This window comes from Nematostella vectensis, chromosome 13 (genome assembly GCF_932526225.1).
Source record: "Nematostella vectensis chromosome 13, jaNemVect1.1, whole genome shotgun sequence".
Classification (NCBI taxonomy): Eukaryota; Metazoa; Cnidaria; class Anthozoa; order Actiniaria; family Edwardsiidae; genus Nematostella; species Nematostella vectensis.
Window position 1 is genome coordinate 5,960,669 of NC_064046.1, and position 19,131 is coordinate 5,979,799.

Here is a 19,131-nt window from a genome sequence, read left to right on the forward strand (position 1 = left end):
TGCTCAAACATACAACGAAGTATTTGGAAAGGAGATTGGTATCTTTGGTATCTTCAAGGAAAGTGTACACAATACTCAAGGTACGCATTGTGTTATCACTATTTCTTTGCTAGATTAGACATCTGATAGTGTTATTTTCTTGTTTCCGGTTTTCCTGAGTGCACTGTATATGGACACAGACCCTGATGCACTCCTTTCCTTATTTGCCAGGGTGCATAGCTGCAAACATTTTTTTCAATATGGCTGCTAGTGACATCATGTGCAAGCAATAGAACTCATATATCTATATGTAATAATCACGTATATTGCATAAACATAATTATAAAGCTATCTTTTTATATCCATCAGATTATATATTGGAGGACGAGGATGATGGTGAATCTCAAACAAACCAAGGTTTGTTTATTAAAACCATAATGGAATTTGCAATGTTTGGAGATTCTAATGGGAACGTGTCTCAGTGTATGAATTTTTGCTTCTGATACGTCAGGATAAGGTATTCACCGTTTTTCTGGTTGCGCTTTTAAAAAAATAGAATGTCTGTATATCTTTATACTCTATTTGTACCTCTAAAGAAAGTAAACAAACTAGTCGGCATAAGAAAAAAAACTGAAGAAAATACTTTCCCATTTTAAGGAATGGTATACACGCGCCTCCGTGGAACTTTGACACCTATTCATTGAAGATGGATCGAAGCGCTCAAGGTAAGCAGTTTTATGTGTGATTTTACCATTTCTTGATGTCTTTCACAGAAAAAAAAACCAGAGTTGACTTCCTTGCGGTGTGATTTATTTTTGTAGTCTCAGACAGTGATTGCGATAGCTGGCGATGCAAACAGTGAAGGAGTTGCTTCCACGATGTTGTGCGCGGGTTTGAAGCCATAGTAAAAAATAAAACGTTTGTATTGTCGGTGGCATATTTGTCTGTTACAACCTCTGGCTATCCTGCTTGATAAGGTCAACTGCTTGTGCCATATTCTAAAGAGATACCACATATGCAATTATATGAAAAAAAGGATTTATCTTTTGTATGGTACGACTTCTTTTTCACTGGAGTTACACCTGCTCACACTAAAGTGTTGTATCTTTCCAGTTCAGACCCTTGTATTGGATTGTGACATTTCAATCACAAACCAGGGGGGATTCCAGCACTGCAAAAGGAACTTGCCATGGCGACCTGGTGTTTAAGGACTGGGATGAATACATATATAGAGGACACCATCGAAAATGATGGCTGGGTACTGCTCTCTCCAAGCACCATGCTACTTCAACAGCAGTGGAGAGAGTACAAGTTAAGTGAGTGCCAAAAAAGACTAGATTCCGATCCTGCCGCAAGTACCCTTTTCAAATATTAGTATTTGCCTAGTACCCTAAGATAAGTCTGTCTTTGAAATTGCTCCATCAATGAAAGACTTTTATGACGCTAGTTCCTTTCTTGTTTATTGAAGCATATGAAGTCATCAATGTACGTTAAGACGTATTAAGGATATTATTAATATAAGAAACAAAATTCAATTTTATGTTTTTCTAGTATATTAAGAATTTTACATCTAAAACATGTTTCTTTGTGGAATAATACAAATAAATAAATAAATTCATCAATTCAAACTTTTAAATATAACTTATTTGATATAATGAATATTGATCTGCCCTCAATCTGGTGAGAAATCCTAGGGAGAACACTGAACAGGTCTTTCGCTGGAAGTATATGGGGCACCGGATGTCCAAAAATTATGTGTAAGTTATATTATATAAAGAATATGGAAAGGGTGAGTTGAAATAATAAAAACGTTACTAATTCATTGTTTAGAATAATTGAAACACATTCTACTGTGCTATAAAATAAATAAATAAATTCATCAATTCAAACTTTTAAATATAACTTATTTGATATAATGAATATTGATCTGCCCTCAATCTGGTGAGAAATCCTAGGGAGAACACTGAACAGGTCTTTCGCTGGAAGTATATGGGGCACCGGATGTCCAAAAATTATGTGTAAGTTATATTATATAAAGAATATGGAAAGGGTGAGTTGAAATAATAAAAACGTTACTAATTCATTGTTTGGAATAATTGAAACACATTCTACTGTGCTATAAAATAAATAAATAAATAAATAAATAAATAAATAAATAAATAAATAAATTCATCAATTCAAACTTTTAAATATAACTTATTTGATATAATGAATATTGATCTGCCCTCAATCTGGTGAGAAATCCTAGGGAGAACACTGAACAGGTCTTTCGCTGGAAGTATATGGGGCACCGGATGTCCAAAAATTATGTGTAAGTTATATTATATAAAGAATATGGAAAGGGTGAGTTGAAATAATAAAAACGTTACTAATTCATTGTTTGGAATAATTGAAACACATTCTACTGTGCTCTCTTGATTTACCCAATGCTACGTGGTTTGATTTTATAGAAGGGAGGGAGAGGAACAGGAACAGGGGGGCGTTTATATTATTAGATCATTTACGGTAACGGAGTATGTACATCTTCTATTTGTAACAAAAGGCTTCTAAAACCTTCATGGCATTCGATATTGCATGTTGCTCTTTAATAAATAACTTAAATAAATTACAAAAGAAATAATCTTTTTATCTGTAAAATTACAGCAATGTTGCCATTTTCTTTACTGACACGCCGACATTCTTTTGCATGGGCTGTCCAAAAGGGCAAGAAAGGGGCTGCCATGCTGAAAGGGAGCATATTTGGTAAAACCACTATTGTGTCCAAGTGGACGGAGGATGATGTGAAAAAAGAGATAACCCTTATTATTTACAAGTATGTCTATCATTTGAAAGATAGGGAACACTTTCAAGTCATTAACCTAGGGTAAATTGTGATAATAAGATACGTCAAGGTGGCCTCAAGATCAAACTTGGGGTGACATTTTCCATCAAGGATGAACGTAAGCGCTATCTTCTTCGTCTTCGTGACCTCATCGTAGGGAATTACAAACACAGTCAAATGAAAGTTACAAGCATCAAGGACACAGTTGAACTAAAAACGCAGGAGCAAGTTTTGGCCGAAGACCCAGTAGTATTGTTGGAAGACGACATCCCGCTATTCCCATGACATTTTCGAACCTTGCATGATAGTATAATTCTAGGTTTTGAAACCAACATACCATGTTTAAATAAAAATTATATTTATTATTTATTATGTGACTTTAGATATATCTAGGAATACAGCTCAAGTTTCAAGAAATTTACAGATTAACCTATTATAAGATTAATTTTGCACAAGGACAGGCCCAGCCCGAACCATGCGAGTGTAAAACGAGGGGTGAGGAGATAAGATGCATCTATTTCAACAAGATTTCATATCGCCAAACCCACAGTTAGCAAGGCAATTCAAAATTTAGTTAGGCTAAACTTCGTTGCTTATGTTGCGGGGCTATAGTTTCACGGCACATCGGCCAATGCTGTAAAATTGACCAATATTAACAAAAAAAACCTCTTCAACGCCACAAATCTTTCCCCTTTAATGGACAAAATACAACGGATGAGGGAAAAGCTCGTTGAACTGGAGTGTGGGAAGTGAGAAGAGTAAAAAAAACAAAAAAAGAACCAGCGACCAGGGAAACAATGAAAGAGGATGAAGAAGTAGAGCCTGCACCAAAAAACGTCAAGCCAATGCTTAAAAAGAAAAAGAAGGCAGTGACAGAAAAGGACGACACCATTCAACATACCCCTCTAGAAGTTGCCACAGCAAAAAAAGGGAAGAAAAAGAACAAGAAAATAAGTCTTATTAACTATTTATTCAAGTTTTGAAGTTACACCGAATTACACAGATTTTTAATCATTTTAACTTTCTCGATTCTTAGATGGTGCAAAAGCACTGCGAACGCTTAAAAATAAAAATAAGGGAAAAGCGATTAGAAGGAATGTAAACAAGAAAGCCAAATCACGAAAGAACATTGGCAACAGCATCGATCAAATGAGGCAAGAAATTCTAGCAGGCAAGAAATGCTAGATCACACTGTGTTATCAAATGACAGGAAAATGAGGCACCAATACTGTCTCAAGGGAAAGAACATGGTTTGGATTTGTTAGAAATGACAAGGAAGTTAAGCTACAGACACATCACCTGGATGTTGTCTTTCTTGATGCTTCCAGTTTGACAATGGGGTGAAGGGAAGAGAGGGTGATGGGGATTTCAGGTATTCCTCATAGAGTGCTTACTGAGAAAGCAGGGGCTAAGAAGGACAGGAGGAATCCCGTCTTTCCCTTTGGCCTATTAGAAATGAAGGTGGTCAAAGAGGGGGAAAAAGATTTTAAAATTGTTATATTAGTCATATTATTACAAATGTAATTAGCATTTAGCACATGGCATGATTTTAGAGACTTGAATTACACAGATCTACACTAAACATGTATGTGTCTTCACTTATGTGTTTCTGATAAAAGAACCATTGATAAGAGCACAACTTTTGGGGACGAGAAACAGGAATCAAAAAAAGAAGAAGAGCAGAAGGAATACCATGACACGGTGAACACGCGTTCGGGGGGTGCAAGTGGCATGGCGAACATCACCATAGCGAACTGCTAATTAAATATAAAGCCTTTCCAAACCACAAGCGACACAGTAGTCAATTGGGATAAATGGAAGAAAGATATCGAGAGGCAATGCCGCTTCTTTGGCAGAACAAACAAAGAAAGATGGTGTTTAGAGAATGGGATGAATATAAATGACACCATCAACAATAACGGTTGGGTAAACCTCTCCCCGGACACCATGCTCGATTCTGATGCTCCGTCAACTACCCTTTCCAAAGGTGCATACTCTAGATACGACAGTCTTTGCGATTGCCATCATGCTGGTAGAGAAGTTTATCCCAGACAGCCATTAAAAGTATCTTGACTGCAGCGCCCGACTCAGTAGGGACTACAGTATGAGCATGGAGATGCGAGAGCATTGCGCGGATGTGAAAGCCAAGAGAGCTCTGGATCCAGGACTTCATTGCTTGAGCTTTCCTGTTGTTTCAAGAGATTTATAGATCATACCTATCATATGCATTTTTAACAAGGGCAGGTACAGCCCCCAACCATGCGCAAATGACTGAAAGGGTGAGGAGATAAGAAGTTGTATCTATTTCACCAAGATAAGTATATTTTTTAAGCCGCTGAACCCATAGTTAGTAAGGCAATTCAAAATTGTAAACGCCATACACAATATACACAATCGTGGGTACCTTCACAAACATTTAAAGTCAAATAATATAGTGATTGAGAAGAAAGACCAACATCATCACCCTGTGATTGTAGACCTTGGAAAAAACTCTTGCATTGATAAGCCCCCTACATGTCAGGCTCTACAAAGAGAAATATGCACACATTGTTCCAGAAATTATTAATGGTAGTAGACCATGAAGTGTATCCAGCGATGATTCTTCTTTTGATAAACTTTTAGATAAGCTTTACTGCACCGTGACATTTGTTAGAGTTTTATGAGAGCTTATTGAAAAGAGAAGGCCCTTAGAAACATTGACTTAAGACATGCACCTCTGAAAAAAACTTTTATGGAGCTACTCCCAAATGTTTATTAATAACATATCATGTAATCAGTGTATGTTAAGACCTACTGAAGATATATGAAACAATTCACGATTTATACAAATTTTCCTAGTACTGTATATTAACATTTTACCCCATGTTTATTTGTGGTATAGTACAATGTTTATTTGTGGTATAGTACTTTTTATTTTCTTTCTTATTTCTTTAGGCACAGTTAACTTTGGCAAAGCTTATAAAATAAATAAATTTATCAATAATTAAATAAATAAATAAAAGAGATTGAATTGTTGGATTTAAATACAGTACAAAGCCCATTCCTTATTTAAATAAAAAAACATTTTAAAACATTCTTCCTAAATAGAAGTGTTGAAAAGCTGTACCGAGCGATGTTAACTAGTAGATCTAGTTATGCCCTTACCATGACAGGGTGCAAAAGCAATGCTTATAAATTCTTCGCTGAGCCTGGATATCTACATAGCATCCAAAGGAACATGTAGCAAGTAGCAAGGGTTGTGATGCATTCACACATCATCAAAACAATTATTAGAAATACTAAATATGATTATCTATGTACTTATTCATCTTGCTCAGCAATGACATACTGGTATAGATCACTTGATCTAAAAGTACTCTTTTGTATTTTAGTCACCTATTTAGGATTCAAGGTTACAGGAAAGTGCTTTCGATCAATGAAAAAAGTGGATATTGATAACCTACAGAAGTTATTGATATGAATCTCGACTGAGTGAGGAGTATGTGCGCATGGGTTCCGGTATTCTTCGTTTTCACGTGACGTCACAGCTAATTATGCAATGCCTTGAAACCGGAAGTCGGCCATTGCTGGTGGACCATAAACAAAGCGCCGTCAAAGGTTAAGTATCTCGAGAGTCACGGTTTTTGAGTTTAATTGTCTTTTTCTCGGCGTCATGGGTTACATCTGTGCAGTTAAAGGTTGTAGTAACAAAACTAACAATGCTAAAGGACGCACATTTAGGTTTTTTTTTTGCTTTCCTGCTGTTTTAAAAAACAGGGGAGATAAAAATTCGCAAGTTGTGCGAAGATCGCAGACGAAAGTGGTTAGCAAATATTGCCAGAAAAGACTTAGACGATAAAAAGGCTGAAAATACCAGAGTTTGCAGCAACCATTTTATTAGTGGTGAGTATATTATCAATATAAGTTGGAATGCCAAGTAATAACTGAAAAGATCGGAAAAAATTGGTCAAAAAACATTGTTATCGTGACACGCTACGTCGCAATCGGCACACGTGGGATTTCTGACTACAGTCAAAATTGTGATTGTTTTTCACTTAAATCGCTACACATTTAAAACAATATCGCGTAATTATTTTATTTTATTCTAACACCTACTTTTTTAAGGTAAACCTGCTGATATTATGGACACAACAAATCCCGATTGGGCTCCAACGGTTAATTTAGGACACAGCAACGTTGGTGATGTTTCCATGGCGGTCAACAGAAATGCACGCGCGAAATCAAGGCAAAAAAAGCGCGAAGAAATCATAGAGCAAGGAAGAGTTGATATGGCCAATACTTCTCAAGAGATTGAAATAACATCCCATGACTTTGAAGATCCGACAAGTAGCAGTAAGTTTGATTTTCCTTAATAAACTATATTGAATAAATTTCCTGTTATTGAAACCATTTTTCTTTAATTTCAGTAAAAAGTACTCCAGAAGAGTTTGAATTAAATAAATCAGCTCAAACTGAACATACCCCAACAAGAGATCAGGCATGTCAAACAGACATTGGCATGAGTCAATTGGAGGAAGAAAAAAATTTACCTTCAAAGTGTCCTTGAGGAATTAAGTAATTTAAGGAAACATTTGGTGTCTGTCAAACTAACTGAAGAGACATTCAAAGAAAACTCAGAGAAAACAAAGTTTTACACTGGATTGCCAAATTACAACACCTTGAACTGTGTTTATAAACTTATCCATCCTCACATCAAAAGAAACAGTCAGAATGCACTTGATGCATTTAGTGAGTTTATTCTTGTTCTGTTAAGGTTAACGTTAAACCTTCCATTGCAAGAACTTGCCTACCGTTTTGACATTTCATTAGCCACAGCTTCTAGAATTTTTGACGGATGGATACATGTGATGAGCATTAGACTGCAGTTTTTAATTCATTGGCCAGAGCGAGAGGAACTACAAGCTACAATGCCTGTAGTGTTTCAGCGCAATTTTGGCAAAAAAGTGTCAGTCATTATTGAAAACACCTCACAGAACACTGCTCAATACTTAGTAAACTTTTACCTGGAGACATAGTTCTAGCAGACAGGGGGTTCGATATAGCTGACAGTGTTGGGTTTTATCAAGCCAAGTTACACATCCCAGCCTTTACAAGAGGGAAATCACAGCTGGCAGCCGATGACATAGAGGAGACTAGAAAAATTGCTAATGTCAGGATCCATGTCAAAAGAGTAATTGGTCTGGTCCGCAGAAAGTTCTGTATATTGCAGAGTATTTTGACAGTGCAGTTAATTACAGCCAAGCCAGGAGATGACCTGGCTCCTATAGACAAAATCGCCATCATTTGCTGTGCACTCACAAACCTTTCTGAGTCAATTGTCCCATTTCAATAGAGAAATTATCACATGTAATGTATCCGTCATTTTACAAACAATATTTTATTTCATTTAGTATTGAAATAGTGATTAAAAGAAAATTCAAAACTGATGTATTGTACAGTTCAAAATACACAATCAAATGATTATTAAAACTAATTTTAAGTATGCTATTATGTAATTTTGTGTAAAGTTTTTTCAAAAATATGCTGTAGGCATGCTGTTATAATTATTCACATTAACTATCATTCAGTAACATTGTGTACAACACTGAAATACTGTTTAAAAACATGTTACTGAGCTGTTTGCTCAGAGAACTTAAGTTATCTTAACTCTAAGCAGTAAGTGCAAATCCATTCTCCATTTGGTACAATACTAAGTCCAACACAATCCATGTGAAACCACTTAATAGAACAGTTTGTCTTGTCCCATCTAACTAGCATGCTCTCTTCAATGTCCTCCTGGCAAAAACACCATGGCCCATCTTCATCACTGTCTTGTGCTAATTCAGATGGTTCGCAGCAGATGCTCTTTAAAACTTCAGGTAGCAATCCTTTTTTGAAAAAGGATATAGCTTTTGGTAAGTTTGTGTTCCAGAATTCTTCATCAGGGAGTATACGCTGGCAAAACAAATCTTCTTCTGTCCAAACAACAAAATCACAATAGGCAGTATCTGTTCCAAATAGCTGCCACTGCACTTGGTGGTAGTATTGGTGGTTGGTGTTAAGTTGTATACTGCCATGTTCTGTCATGTGTAAACAGAATCCCTTGTCATTCAAAGATTCTGCTATTGTGGTATTTCGATGCTTGTATGGACACTTTATTTCGCACAGTCCAATGCCACAACAATCACACATTACTAGACCATCTGGTGATGCTCCTAAAAAAGGCCATTTCACATTTATGTAAAATCCACAATCAGCAACAGATAAATTGAGGTGATCAGAAGCTATTGCGAATGAATAGCTCTCTCTTGCTTTGCACTCATTGTCTATTCCCCATTTTGTTGCTGCACTTGAGAACTTGTGGGCTTCAGGGTAGCATATCACTTTAACAAGACTTCTCGAAGGAAATTCTGGGTTTGTTGAACAGCAAGCCTTGAATTTAGATGCTGTAATTCTGGCTGCTCTTTGTGAGAACCATAACTTTGAGTCTGATTGGTCTCTAGTGGTATTTCTATAGCTTCTGCTTTTTTATCACTGACAGTAAGGCACTCAAATACTTCATCTATTTGTTGTATAGCATCACAATTGGTCAAATTCGTGGACGAATTTGACCAATTACCAATCATGCAGTCTATGGATGATCCTGTTACAGACCAGGAGCTGGAAAAAGCCATTTCAAACACCAAACTTGGGAAGAGCCCTGGTTTTGATGGTGTCCTTCCAGAAGTCATTGCTTATGGTGGTCGCTGCCTGAGAGCTTTTCTTCTCATCCTCTTTAATATCATCTGGGCGTCTGAAATCATTCCTCAAGTGTGGAAAGATGCAATTATCACCATTTTATTTAAGAAGGGCGACAGAACCGAATGTGGAAACTACAGGGGGATATCACTACTAAGCGTCGTGGGGAAAATATTCGCAGATATCATCTTGCAAAGACTACAGCTGCTTGCGGAATTTATATATCCCCAGTCCCAGTCAGGGTACCGAGCTGGTAGGGGCACTATTGATGGCATATTCACTCTTCGTCAGCTTATGGAAAAGACCAGAGAGCAACGTAACAACATGTATATAGTCTTTATAGACTTTGTGAAAGCCTTCGACACTGTCAATCGTGAACTTCTCTTTTCGATCCTTGGCAAACTAGGATGCCCACCAAAGTTCATAAGTATAATAAAGAAGCTATATTCTGATGTTCATGCTAGGCTAATCGTAGACGGAGAGCTAACTCGTGCATTTGAATACAACTGTGGTGTCAAGCAAGGATGTAAGTTAGCACCAACTCTATTCGGCATCTATGCTGCTGTCCTGCTCTGGTTGGCCTTTAATAAAATTGAACACACCTGCAGCATCAAAATAAGATTCCGATTTGATGGTAATCTCTTCGATCTTCGCAGGCTCAAAGCAAAAACAAAAGTCCTTACGGAATTCATCAGGGAGGCACAGTACGCTGACGATATCGCCTTATTTAGCGATACCCCAGAGGGTCTGCAGTCTTTACTTACATCGTACAATGAACTTGCTAAGAGAATGGGGATGCGCATTAACACTAAAAAGACGGAGACTATGTGTATTGGTAATACTGCCGACTTTTATGTTGATGGCATTAAGCTGGTCAATGTTACTCACTTTAAATACCTTGGTAGTATCCTGTCAAGTGACTGCTCAATGAGAGCGGAGCTCACATCTCGTATACAAGCTGTATCATGTGCTTACGGTCGCCTTCGAAAGAGAGTTTTCGACTCACGTGATCTCACTGTACCAACCAAGATCGCTGTTTATAATCAATGTCTAATGCCTCTCTTATTGTACGGTAGTGAGACATGGACTGTATATCAGCATGAAGTTAGAGAACTTCGTACTCTGCAACAACGCCATTTACGCCTAATCCTCAAGATCAAGTGGGATGACTATATAAGCAATGAAGACGTCCTCCGTCGCGCAAACGTAGATGATATTGAAACAAAATTAGCTAGAAATCGTCTCCGCTGGCTTGGTCACCTCTGCCGAATGGACGATGACAGCAGCTGTTATTTTCGGAGCTAGAACACGGGTCTCTCCCAGTTGGTCGTCCTAAACTAAGATTCAAGGACATTTTGAAAAAAGACCTCAAAATTGGATGCGTCCTTGAAGCATGGAACTATCATGTACATAATAGAAAGGAATGGAGGGCGATCACAAATAACATCTGCACGTCATACGACAAAAGAAGATATGAAACCTATTTAAAACAAAGGGAAGCTCGCCGTAAAAGGGCGGAGAACAGTTAAATACAAACTGTGCTATACCCGTTCGCGGGTGCAGGCGCTTATATCACAAATTTTATAAGTAGAGTATTTAAGCTGAATTTGTTCTATAACTGTCTTTGGAAGGTCTTGATTTACTTCATGTGGCATATATAAGGTATTGTGAGTGGGAATGAGTGATAAAATGGCTGATTTACAATGGCCTGATAGTTCGTTATAGAAATCAGTTCTCTCTTCAACAGAAGGCATTTCAATGTCAGATCGTTGTTTAATACTAGTTAATTTAACCGTTTCTGGTTCGTCAATTTGTTTTCTCAGACGCTTAGCCGAAGTTAAGTCCATCTCACTAACAGGCATATATGGGATTTCTTTAACGTAACTTGGCATTATCCATTTGCCTTTTTCTTGTGTACAGGTTGTAGAGCTAAGCATTCGTGCTCCAGCCTGAACTGCAAACAATAGAGCTCCAATATGTGAGCAAGCCTCGCTTAGACCCGCCATACAGTTACAGTGAGCAACTATGACTTCGCCGCTTTTCTCTGCTAGAAACCAACTCTTCAGTGGAGTAGCTCTACTTCGTTGAGAATGATTTATTCTACCTGTAACAAGGATTCTCGTTGAGGAAGTGACTTTTTTAGTTAAAATGCTGTTGACCAATCCAGAAACAAAGAAATTGTATGCTTCTAAGGACTTGTAGGCCTTCTTTTGCTGTCCTGTTGCCCACGAGGTTTGTAGCACAAGATAGTTCACAATGTCAGGGTATTCTACGCAGGGAAAATCAGCTAAATCATCGCTACATTGACTTGGCTTGAGTAAATATGGGTCAAAACCACATAAATTAACTTTTTCTCTGTATCTTTCTTTGGTTGGACCAGCTAGAGAAGATTAATATTCAGAGAAAGTGACGCTATTGACCGAAGAAATGTTCGTGGTCGCCATTTTGTTTTGGTGTTTGGTCCACCAGCAATGGCGACGCTGATGACGTATACATTTTTAGTCACGTGGTTGCAAACGAAGAATTCTTTAGCATTAGAGACTTTGGTCTTCACAATAGGCTCATGTTTTAAGCTATAAAAACCATTACTCAACCAGATTGCGGGACAAGCGTGTCTTGCGACAAACATCAGAGTGCTATCAGTTTATTCCACAAAAATCTTCACGCCCAAAATATAAATTACCATGGATTAATACCAACATCAAAAGAGAAATGCGCAAGAAAGATCGTATGCATAAAAAAGCCATTAAGTCCAAAAATCAACAACACTGGGAGGCTTTCAAGCGTCAGCGTAATCTGGTTTCAAAGCTCATCAAAGACTCCCATAATGATTATCTTAATAACATCATAGGCAATAGCTTAAAAGATAATCCCAAAAAGTTTTGGTCTTATGTAAGGAGTAGCAAATCAGAGTCTATTGGCATCCCGCCTTTAAAGAACAATGATTCCTCTGTTTCTGTGACAGACGCACATAAAGCTGAAACTCTTAATACTTTTTTCCATTCAGTATTTACACAAGAACAACTACCAACACCTGTTCTTGGAAATTCACCATATTCATCAATTCCAGATCTTCACATTTCTGCTGAAGGAGTCTGTAAGCAATTATCTGAATTAAATCCCAAGAAGGCATGCGGGCCCGACGAAATTCCTGCAAATGTTCTGAAAGAAGTTTCCCAATCAATATCACATTGGCTAGCATTCATTTTTCAACAATCTTTCGACTGCAACAAGATTCCATCTGATTGGTCAAATGCTTTAATCACAGCGATTCACAAGAAGGGTTTGAAATCTGAGCAAGCCAATTATCGACCCATTTCATTAACTTCTATTTGCTGTAAAATAATGGAACACATCATTCTCAGCCATATGGCCAAACACTTGTCATCTCATAATATCCTTATCAACCAACAACATGGATTTAGGGAAAAATTTTCCTGTGAAACTCAACTAATCTCTGCAATTCATGACTGGGCAAAAACTATTAATTTTCGTGGCCAAACTGATGTTTTATTATTAGACTTCTCAAAGGCCTTTGATTCCGTCCCGCACCAACGACTGCTCATTAAACTTGATTTTTATGGAATCAGAGGTAATATGCTCAATTGGATCAAAGCATTTGTATCAAACCGCAAACAAAGTGTTTCAGTCAATGGTACTGTTTCTTCATCCAAGTCTGTAGTGTCTGGCGTGCCTCAAGGCTCTGTTTTGGGCCCAGTGTTATTCCTATTGTTTATTAATGACATTTCAACATCTATACAATCTAACCTTCGTCTATTCGCAGACGACTGTGTATTATATAGAGAGGTAGCTTCATTACAGGACTGTCAAGCTTTACAACAAGACCTCGATCGTTTATCTGTGTGGTCAAAAACTTGGCAACTTAAATTCAATGTTTCTAAATGTTATCATTTAGGAATTACTCGAAAGAAAATACCTGTTAAGTTTACTTACTCCATGGATGGAAAATGTATAACCCAAGCATCTTCTACCCCCTACTTAGGAGTAACCATCGCTGATAATCTATCATGGAACGAACACTGTGATAACATCTGCAAAAAGGCAAATTCTACCCTTGGCCTTTTGAAACGCATTCTATCTGGTTGTTCTCCTGAAGTAAAGGACTCTGCCTATAGAACACTTGTTCGTCCTAAATTAGAATATGCCACCAGTGCATGGAATCCATATACACAATGTAATATAAACAAGATTGAGATGATTCAACGACGTGCAGCAAGATTTGTTTTCAATGATTACTCACGCTATAGTAGTGTTTCTCCTATGATCAACTCACTAGGATGGGAATCCTTGGAACAACGTAGGCAATTAAATCAAGCACATATGTTCTATAAAATCTACAATGGCCTTGTTGGTATATCTTTTCCACCCGAAGTAACACCTATCACAAGAGTCTCAAGACAACCCAACTGCGCGCCCTTCCATCAACTTGTAACATTGAATGACACTTATAAATATTCATTTTACCCAAGAACTATAAGAACTTGGAACAGTTTAAATTTATCTACAATCCCAGATTCGTTAGCTAAGTTCAAGGACAGTTTATTATTAAAAGTCCAAACCAATTAATAATACCTATTGATATATATTTGCATGAAAAGATATATTTATTTTTATTTAACATTTACATTAACAATTAACATATTTTTTACTAGTTTCTGATCTTTAGGGTGCATGCCATGGATGCATGGAGCGGCTGCCAAACTAGCGGGAGTTGGCTCAAGGGTGAGGCAAAGATTCTTTGTTTCGCGCCTGGGTTGATTCTTGTTGGTTGGCTGTTTCATGCATTTATGGCATTCACTCTATTGATGATAATTTTAATTTCATGTATATATAATTAATTATTTAATTTTATCAAATATCTAATTTCAATAATTTTCAAGTAATATATATTTATGCTTCATTTTAAATTTAACCTAAATTATTTCTCCGATGGCCGATAATTATTATTATTATATTTTTCTTTTGTATTTACATATTGTATTTTCTTTTTCAACTCCTAGTATAGTCTTAACTGTTTTTTAGGAGTATAACTATTAAAGATTAAAGATTAAAGATTATTCTATCTCTAGTTATTTACCCACCTACCCACTCCAGTAGGCAGTTTTATTTATGTTAGCGTCCACTTGTGAATTCGGAACCCTTACTGACGAGTTAATTTGTTTAGTGATTGGAGTGAAAGACTCAAGTCTGAAAGAAAGACTGCTTCATGAGCAAAATCTAACCCTAGATAAAGCGCTGAAATTGTGTAAAGCCAGCGAAACTGCAAGCGAGCAAATTTAATCTACGTCAAAACTAGTTGAAGTTAATTTGCTCAAGTTTAAAGTCCAAATAACCTTCAGAGTTGATAGATTTGGTCAATTCTTTATATTTTTATTTTATTTTATATTTTAGTCAACCTTCAGGAAAAAGGCTGTGAACTGAAAGGTCCTGGTCTACTCATTTGTGATGTAGATCGAGATGGCAATCGAACTGTATGAGAGAATATATGCATTTGCTCAACTTGTTCCAGTCTTCATGTCTTCTTAGTTATTGCTGAAGATTGTTGTGTGATTACAACTTTTACCGTCATCTTTATATCTCAACCTGTTAGTCAAATGATTATTTAACTTCAGGAAACAAATCTGCAAAATTTGGTAAAATTGATTTTGCATTGTGCCCGCGCGCTGCATTCGCAATCAAGAATGGCGACATTCCCACAAGCGCAAGCTGTTTTTGAAACCTACAACAAAATTTAAAAAAAAATTCGCATATAATTCTCTGCTTTAAATTGTTCTTCGCTTTATTGTGGATAGCATTGCAATAGAAAACACTTTGCCAATATTTTGTGGTATCGCCGTCTGAATTTTAATGGCTTTAAGGAAAATATGTTGTTTTAGATTTTCCTGCCAAAACTTATTATTCACTTGATTCAACCTCCTGCCATTTTTGTAAGAAAAAGAATCACTTTGAATCAGTCTGCAAAGCTAAAGCACAGTCAAAATCACATGAGATGCAGTTCTCGATTTTTGTTTGACAGATTCACATAATGAAAACGGCATAAGCAAATTGAAGTGACATGGTGGCGGCTGTCTCGTCGTGTTGATCGAAACATTAGGTCTTTGCTTTGTGGACACGCTTGATAAAGGGTCTAATGTTCTTTGAGAAATTCTGACTAGCGAAATAAGTCCTCTCATGTCACTGAAAAATATAATCCATCCTTGAGCAAAAACGGCTTGGTGATGGCTATAAACTTCCAACGTCTTTAAATGAAAGCTCAAAATTTGCAAAATCAAAATGTCGCGAAAGTAGGGCCAAATTCGCCAAACACATAACAATGTTTTTCGCACAAAACTTTGGAAGACGTACAGTAGACCAGGCATAACTGTAACCAACAGCCTCAAAGAAACAAATGATAAACACAGAAGCTTTGTAAGCATTCACGAATTAAAAACAAGGATTAAGTTTGTCGTTTGACAAGAAATGCAAGTTAAGTTAACTTACGTTTGTCTTCATCCTCGATATAATTTTCGCAAAATAACACTACACAACACAAGGATATAGAATCTTAGTATCTGGATAGGCCTCGAGCTTACCTTAAATAGCAAGTAACGAAAACATTAGCAACTTTTTCTGCAAGACCTCCTTACACCAGTCGACATGACCAACCACGAGGGCAATCCCGTCCACAGAGCCTTTCTCGTTTGTGCGCATGCGTCGCTGAAACTCATCGTCTGATAAGTTTGGTAGAGCTTTTCACGTATGCAAAACGACTACGCATGCGCTAGGTTGGAATTTTAGATTCAACAAAGATGGCGGACGCCTGGTGGATAATCCAGCCAAATACTGCCAGGTTTCTACTCAGAACTCAATAATTACTTCGGAATAAGACGACTTTATTGACTTAGAGTATCAGTGTGACTCAAAGGGTGGATAATTGTGCTCGGATTTGTTTTATTATGAACAAATTTTCGTAAACTCGTAATGCCGTTCGCCTCGAAGAACGAGAAATCATGCGAGTTGTGGTCTCAATATCTAACAAATGTGAGGTAGCAAACGTTGTATGTCGGTGACATTTGCTGCTTGATCTGAGAAAGAAATTCTTCGCGACTCTCTATTGGAGCCATGCCGATCATGGCCCCGAATTGTGAGTGGGGGTGGCTGTCCATCATGTATAGCTTTCCACGATGTGCGACAAAACAGACAGTCATTCCATTACAAATCACCAACGCTGCCAAGTTAGGCTCTCGATCTAACCTCTGGAGGTAAAACGCTAGTGAACTCTGTGGTACTTGAGGGTCAGTGCATGTTAGTGAAATGTTAAATATATCCTCTAGTATAGCTGATCCACTCGGGGAACCAAGTAGTGGAGCTAAATGGCTTTTGGCAGCTTCTACACTGAGTCTACACTGAGGCAGCTTCTACATTTCCTTGTGTCGTGGTATCGTACGTTCCCCCCTTGCAATAGCTGTGACAAGTAAAGAGATCCATGGAGTACTTAGGGGGGGAATTGCTGTCCAATCGATAACTGTCACGGTAAGAAGTTGTAAACTCATTGGCCATTAATAGGGAAATAAATGTACATGTACTAGAACCATTCCTACAAATAAAGTTGCTTGAGAAATGTTTGGTAGAGGAAACCAAAATGTAGATGACCCAAGTTTGAGACTTGCAACATTTATGCTAATTTGAGAATTAGGTTGGGTTCCTGTGGTTGATGTAGTAGCTCTTGTTACTTGTGGCTGTTGTTGAGACAGTGGTTGTGGTTGAGAATGTGCTACAGGTTGAGATTGACTTGTCTGAGTTGAAGGCTGTGGTACTGCAAAACTAAACAGTACTTTGTCAACATGCTCATTCCAGTCATCTGACTAGTAATATTCTGCAGGTTTACTTGAGGAAGTATTAATTTCATCAACAATGTCTGGTGTATTGGACTGATCTGATATACTGGCTGGATCTGTCATTTTCGTTGGGCTTATAATACTCTTATTGAAGGCATCGGAAAGTGTCTTAACTTTCTCTAGGATGGAGGTGGTGCAGAATGGACATAGCTGGTCATTTGTTTGTAAACAGACATCGTGGAAGGTGTGACCACAAGTAAGTCTTAATATTTCAGTATCACCTCTATTTACTGTGCAGTTTTGATTATCTCAACAGTTATTTGGATCTACAAAACATGACCATGCTTTGGAGTTAATTGAGTTAGGTGAGCAGTTCTGGATAGTTTTTTTTTTTTTTTTTTAGCTTTATTGTATGAGTCTATTGTTCTTGGTGCACATCCAAATCTAGTCAGAAGGCCACTGTTGAGGGCAGATCTTGGCAGTCCATGCAGGTGGAGGTACAAACCAAGATCCTTCTGTAATTTACTAGTTTTCTGAGACCTACAAGCAAGAATATGCTAGACATTTAAATAAAATAAATACTAACACTGCCCTCAAATGTATTTGAAAAATCAAAATTCATTTGTTTAGAGAGTACATTTAATGCCATACTGTAATGGAAAATTACTGGTATTTTCAGTCATGGAATCACTTACAGTATAACATACCTAAAGTAAGCCAACGTGTGTAACAGAGTAACAGTGCGCTTCTCTTGGAGGGCTGAATGCTTGCATCTGGTCATGCTGTTTAGAATTGTTGAATATAGCCCTGGGGCATTCTTTACGGCAAAGTCTCTCATGGTTGCTGGGTCGTAGAGTGGTGCTGAGTCAGCATCATTAGTGCCGAAACAAGGCAATTTGGAATTTTCCTACTTGTTCGTCAAATGTCTCATCTGATGATAAAAATAATTATATAAAAAAAAATTGGGGGAGGGGGAGGATAAAGACAGTTGTACAATGTGAATCAATATTTCAATAGCCAATTTTCTTACAGTTCTTTTCTACTTTACAGATTGTTTCCTCAATGGACTCAAAAAGGAGAAATGACAGATCAATGCAAAGGGGAGAGGGTGTGGCATTATTTGCTTCGTGCCCTCCTGCCAATCCCTACCCTCATCCCCCCACTCTACCCTTGGGTGATTGAAGAATCTGGATAATTACCTTTATTTTGATATAAGCTAGTCATTATCTACTCCCATTGTTCGGTATTTAAAACTACATCTCCTTGGTCATTTCTTCTGGCCTCACCGACGGGGGTCATCAGGGCATTCCAGGAGAGGGGGTCTAGAGGGTTTCTCATCAATATTCCGTAGTTTGTCAGGCACTCTAGTCGGAACAGTAAAGTTTTGATATGCTTTCGCATATTATTTAATGAAGTTAGGTGATCTTGGGAGGGATTTTGCAATGAGTCGCACAAGCGAATCACAGGTGAATGGGTAGTATCCAATATCTATAAACAACAAAATACATATTATAATAACATATTTTTTTTGTTATGTCACAATTAAAATCAATTTACACAACCATGTATAATATACTTGCATCAAAGGCGTTTATTTGTTCAAAAAGCATGACTTCGAGACACCCCAGCTTGTTTATATTATATGTTGTTTTGATATACACGTACCTTGCTGATTGAACTTTTTGGACTGGTTGACATTTCTGTCATCACATGCTACTCTCTGTAGATGGAATTGCATATATTATTACTCCAATATTTTACATAATCAGTGCAACC

At 37.4% G+C, this 19,131-nt stretch overlaps 1 protein-coding gene, 2 long non-coding RNA genes and 1 pseudogene across 3 annotated transcripts; 2 read left to right on the top strand and 2 right to left on the bottom strand.

Moving 5' to 3' along the window:
* Positions 1-6,333: 6,333 nt before the first annotated feature.
* Positions 6,334-7,532, top strand: LOC5515843. The gene is made up of 4 exons (XM_048721056.1): positions 6,334-6,397; positions 6,557-6,682; positions 6,905-7,132; positions 7,207-7,532. The coding sequence occupies exons 1-4, from the start codon at positions 6,334-6,336 to the stop codon at positions 7,344-7,346; spliced, it is 558 nt and encodes a 185-aa protein (XP_048577013.1). The 3' UTR covers positions 7,347-7,532.
* A 583-nt stretch (positions 7,533-8,115) lies between these two features.
* On the bottom strand, positions 8,116-11,642 carry LOC125559038 (annotated as a pseudogene).
* A 3,578-nt stretch (positions 11,643-15,220) lies between these two features.
* LOC116601629 lies at positions 15,221-18,916 on the top strand. Its single transcript, XR_007306286.1, has 4 exons — positions 15,221-16,779; positions 16,852-17,050; positions 17,759-17,852; positions 18,406-18,916. It is a non-coding gene; the product is annotated as an uncharacterized LOC116601629 (long non-coding RNA).
* Positions 17,384-18,161, bottom strand: LOC125559039. The gene is made up of 2 exons (XR_007306287.1): positions 18,063-18,161; positions 17,384-17,895 (listed from the first exon to the last, which is right to left on the bottom strand). It is a non-coding gene; the product is annotated as an uncharacterized LOC125559039 (long non-coding RNA).
* Positions 18,917-19,131: the final 215 nt, after the last annotated feature.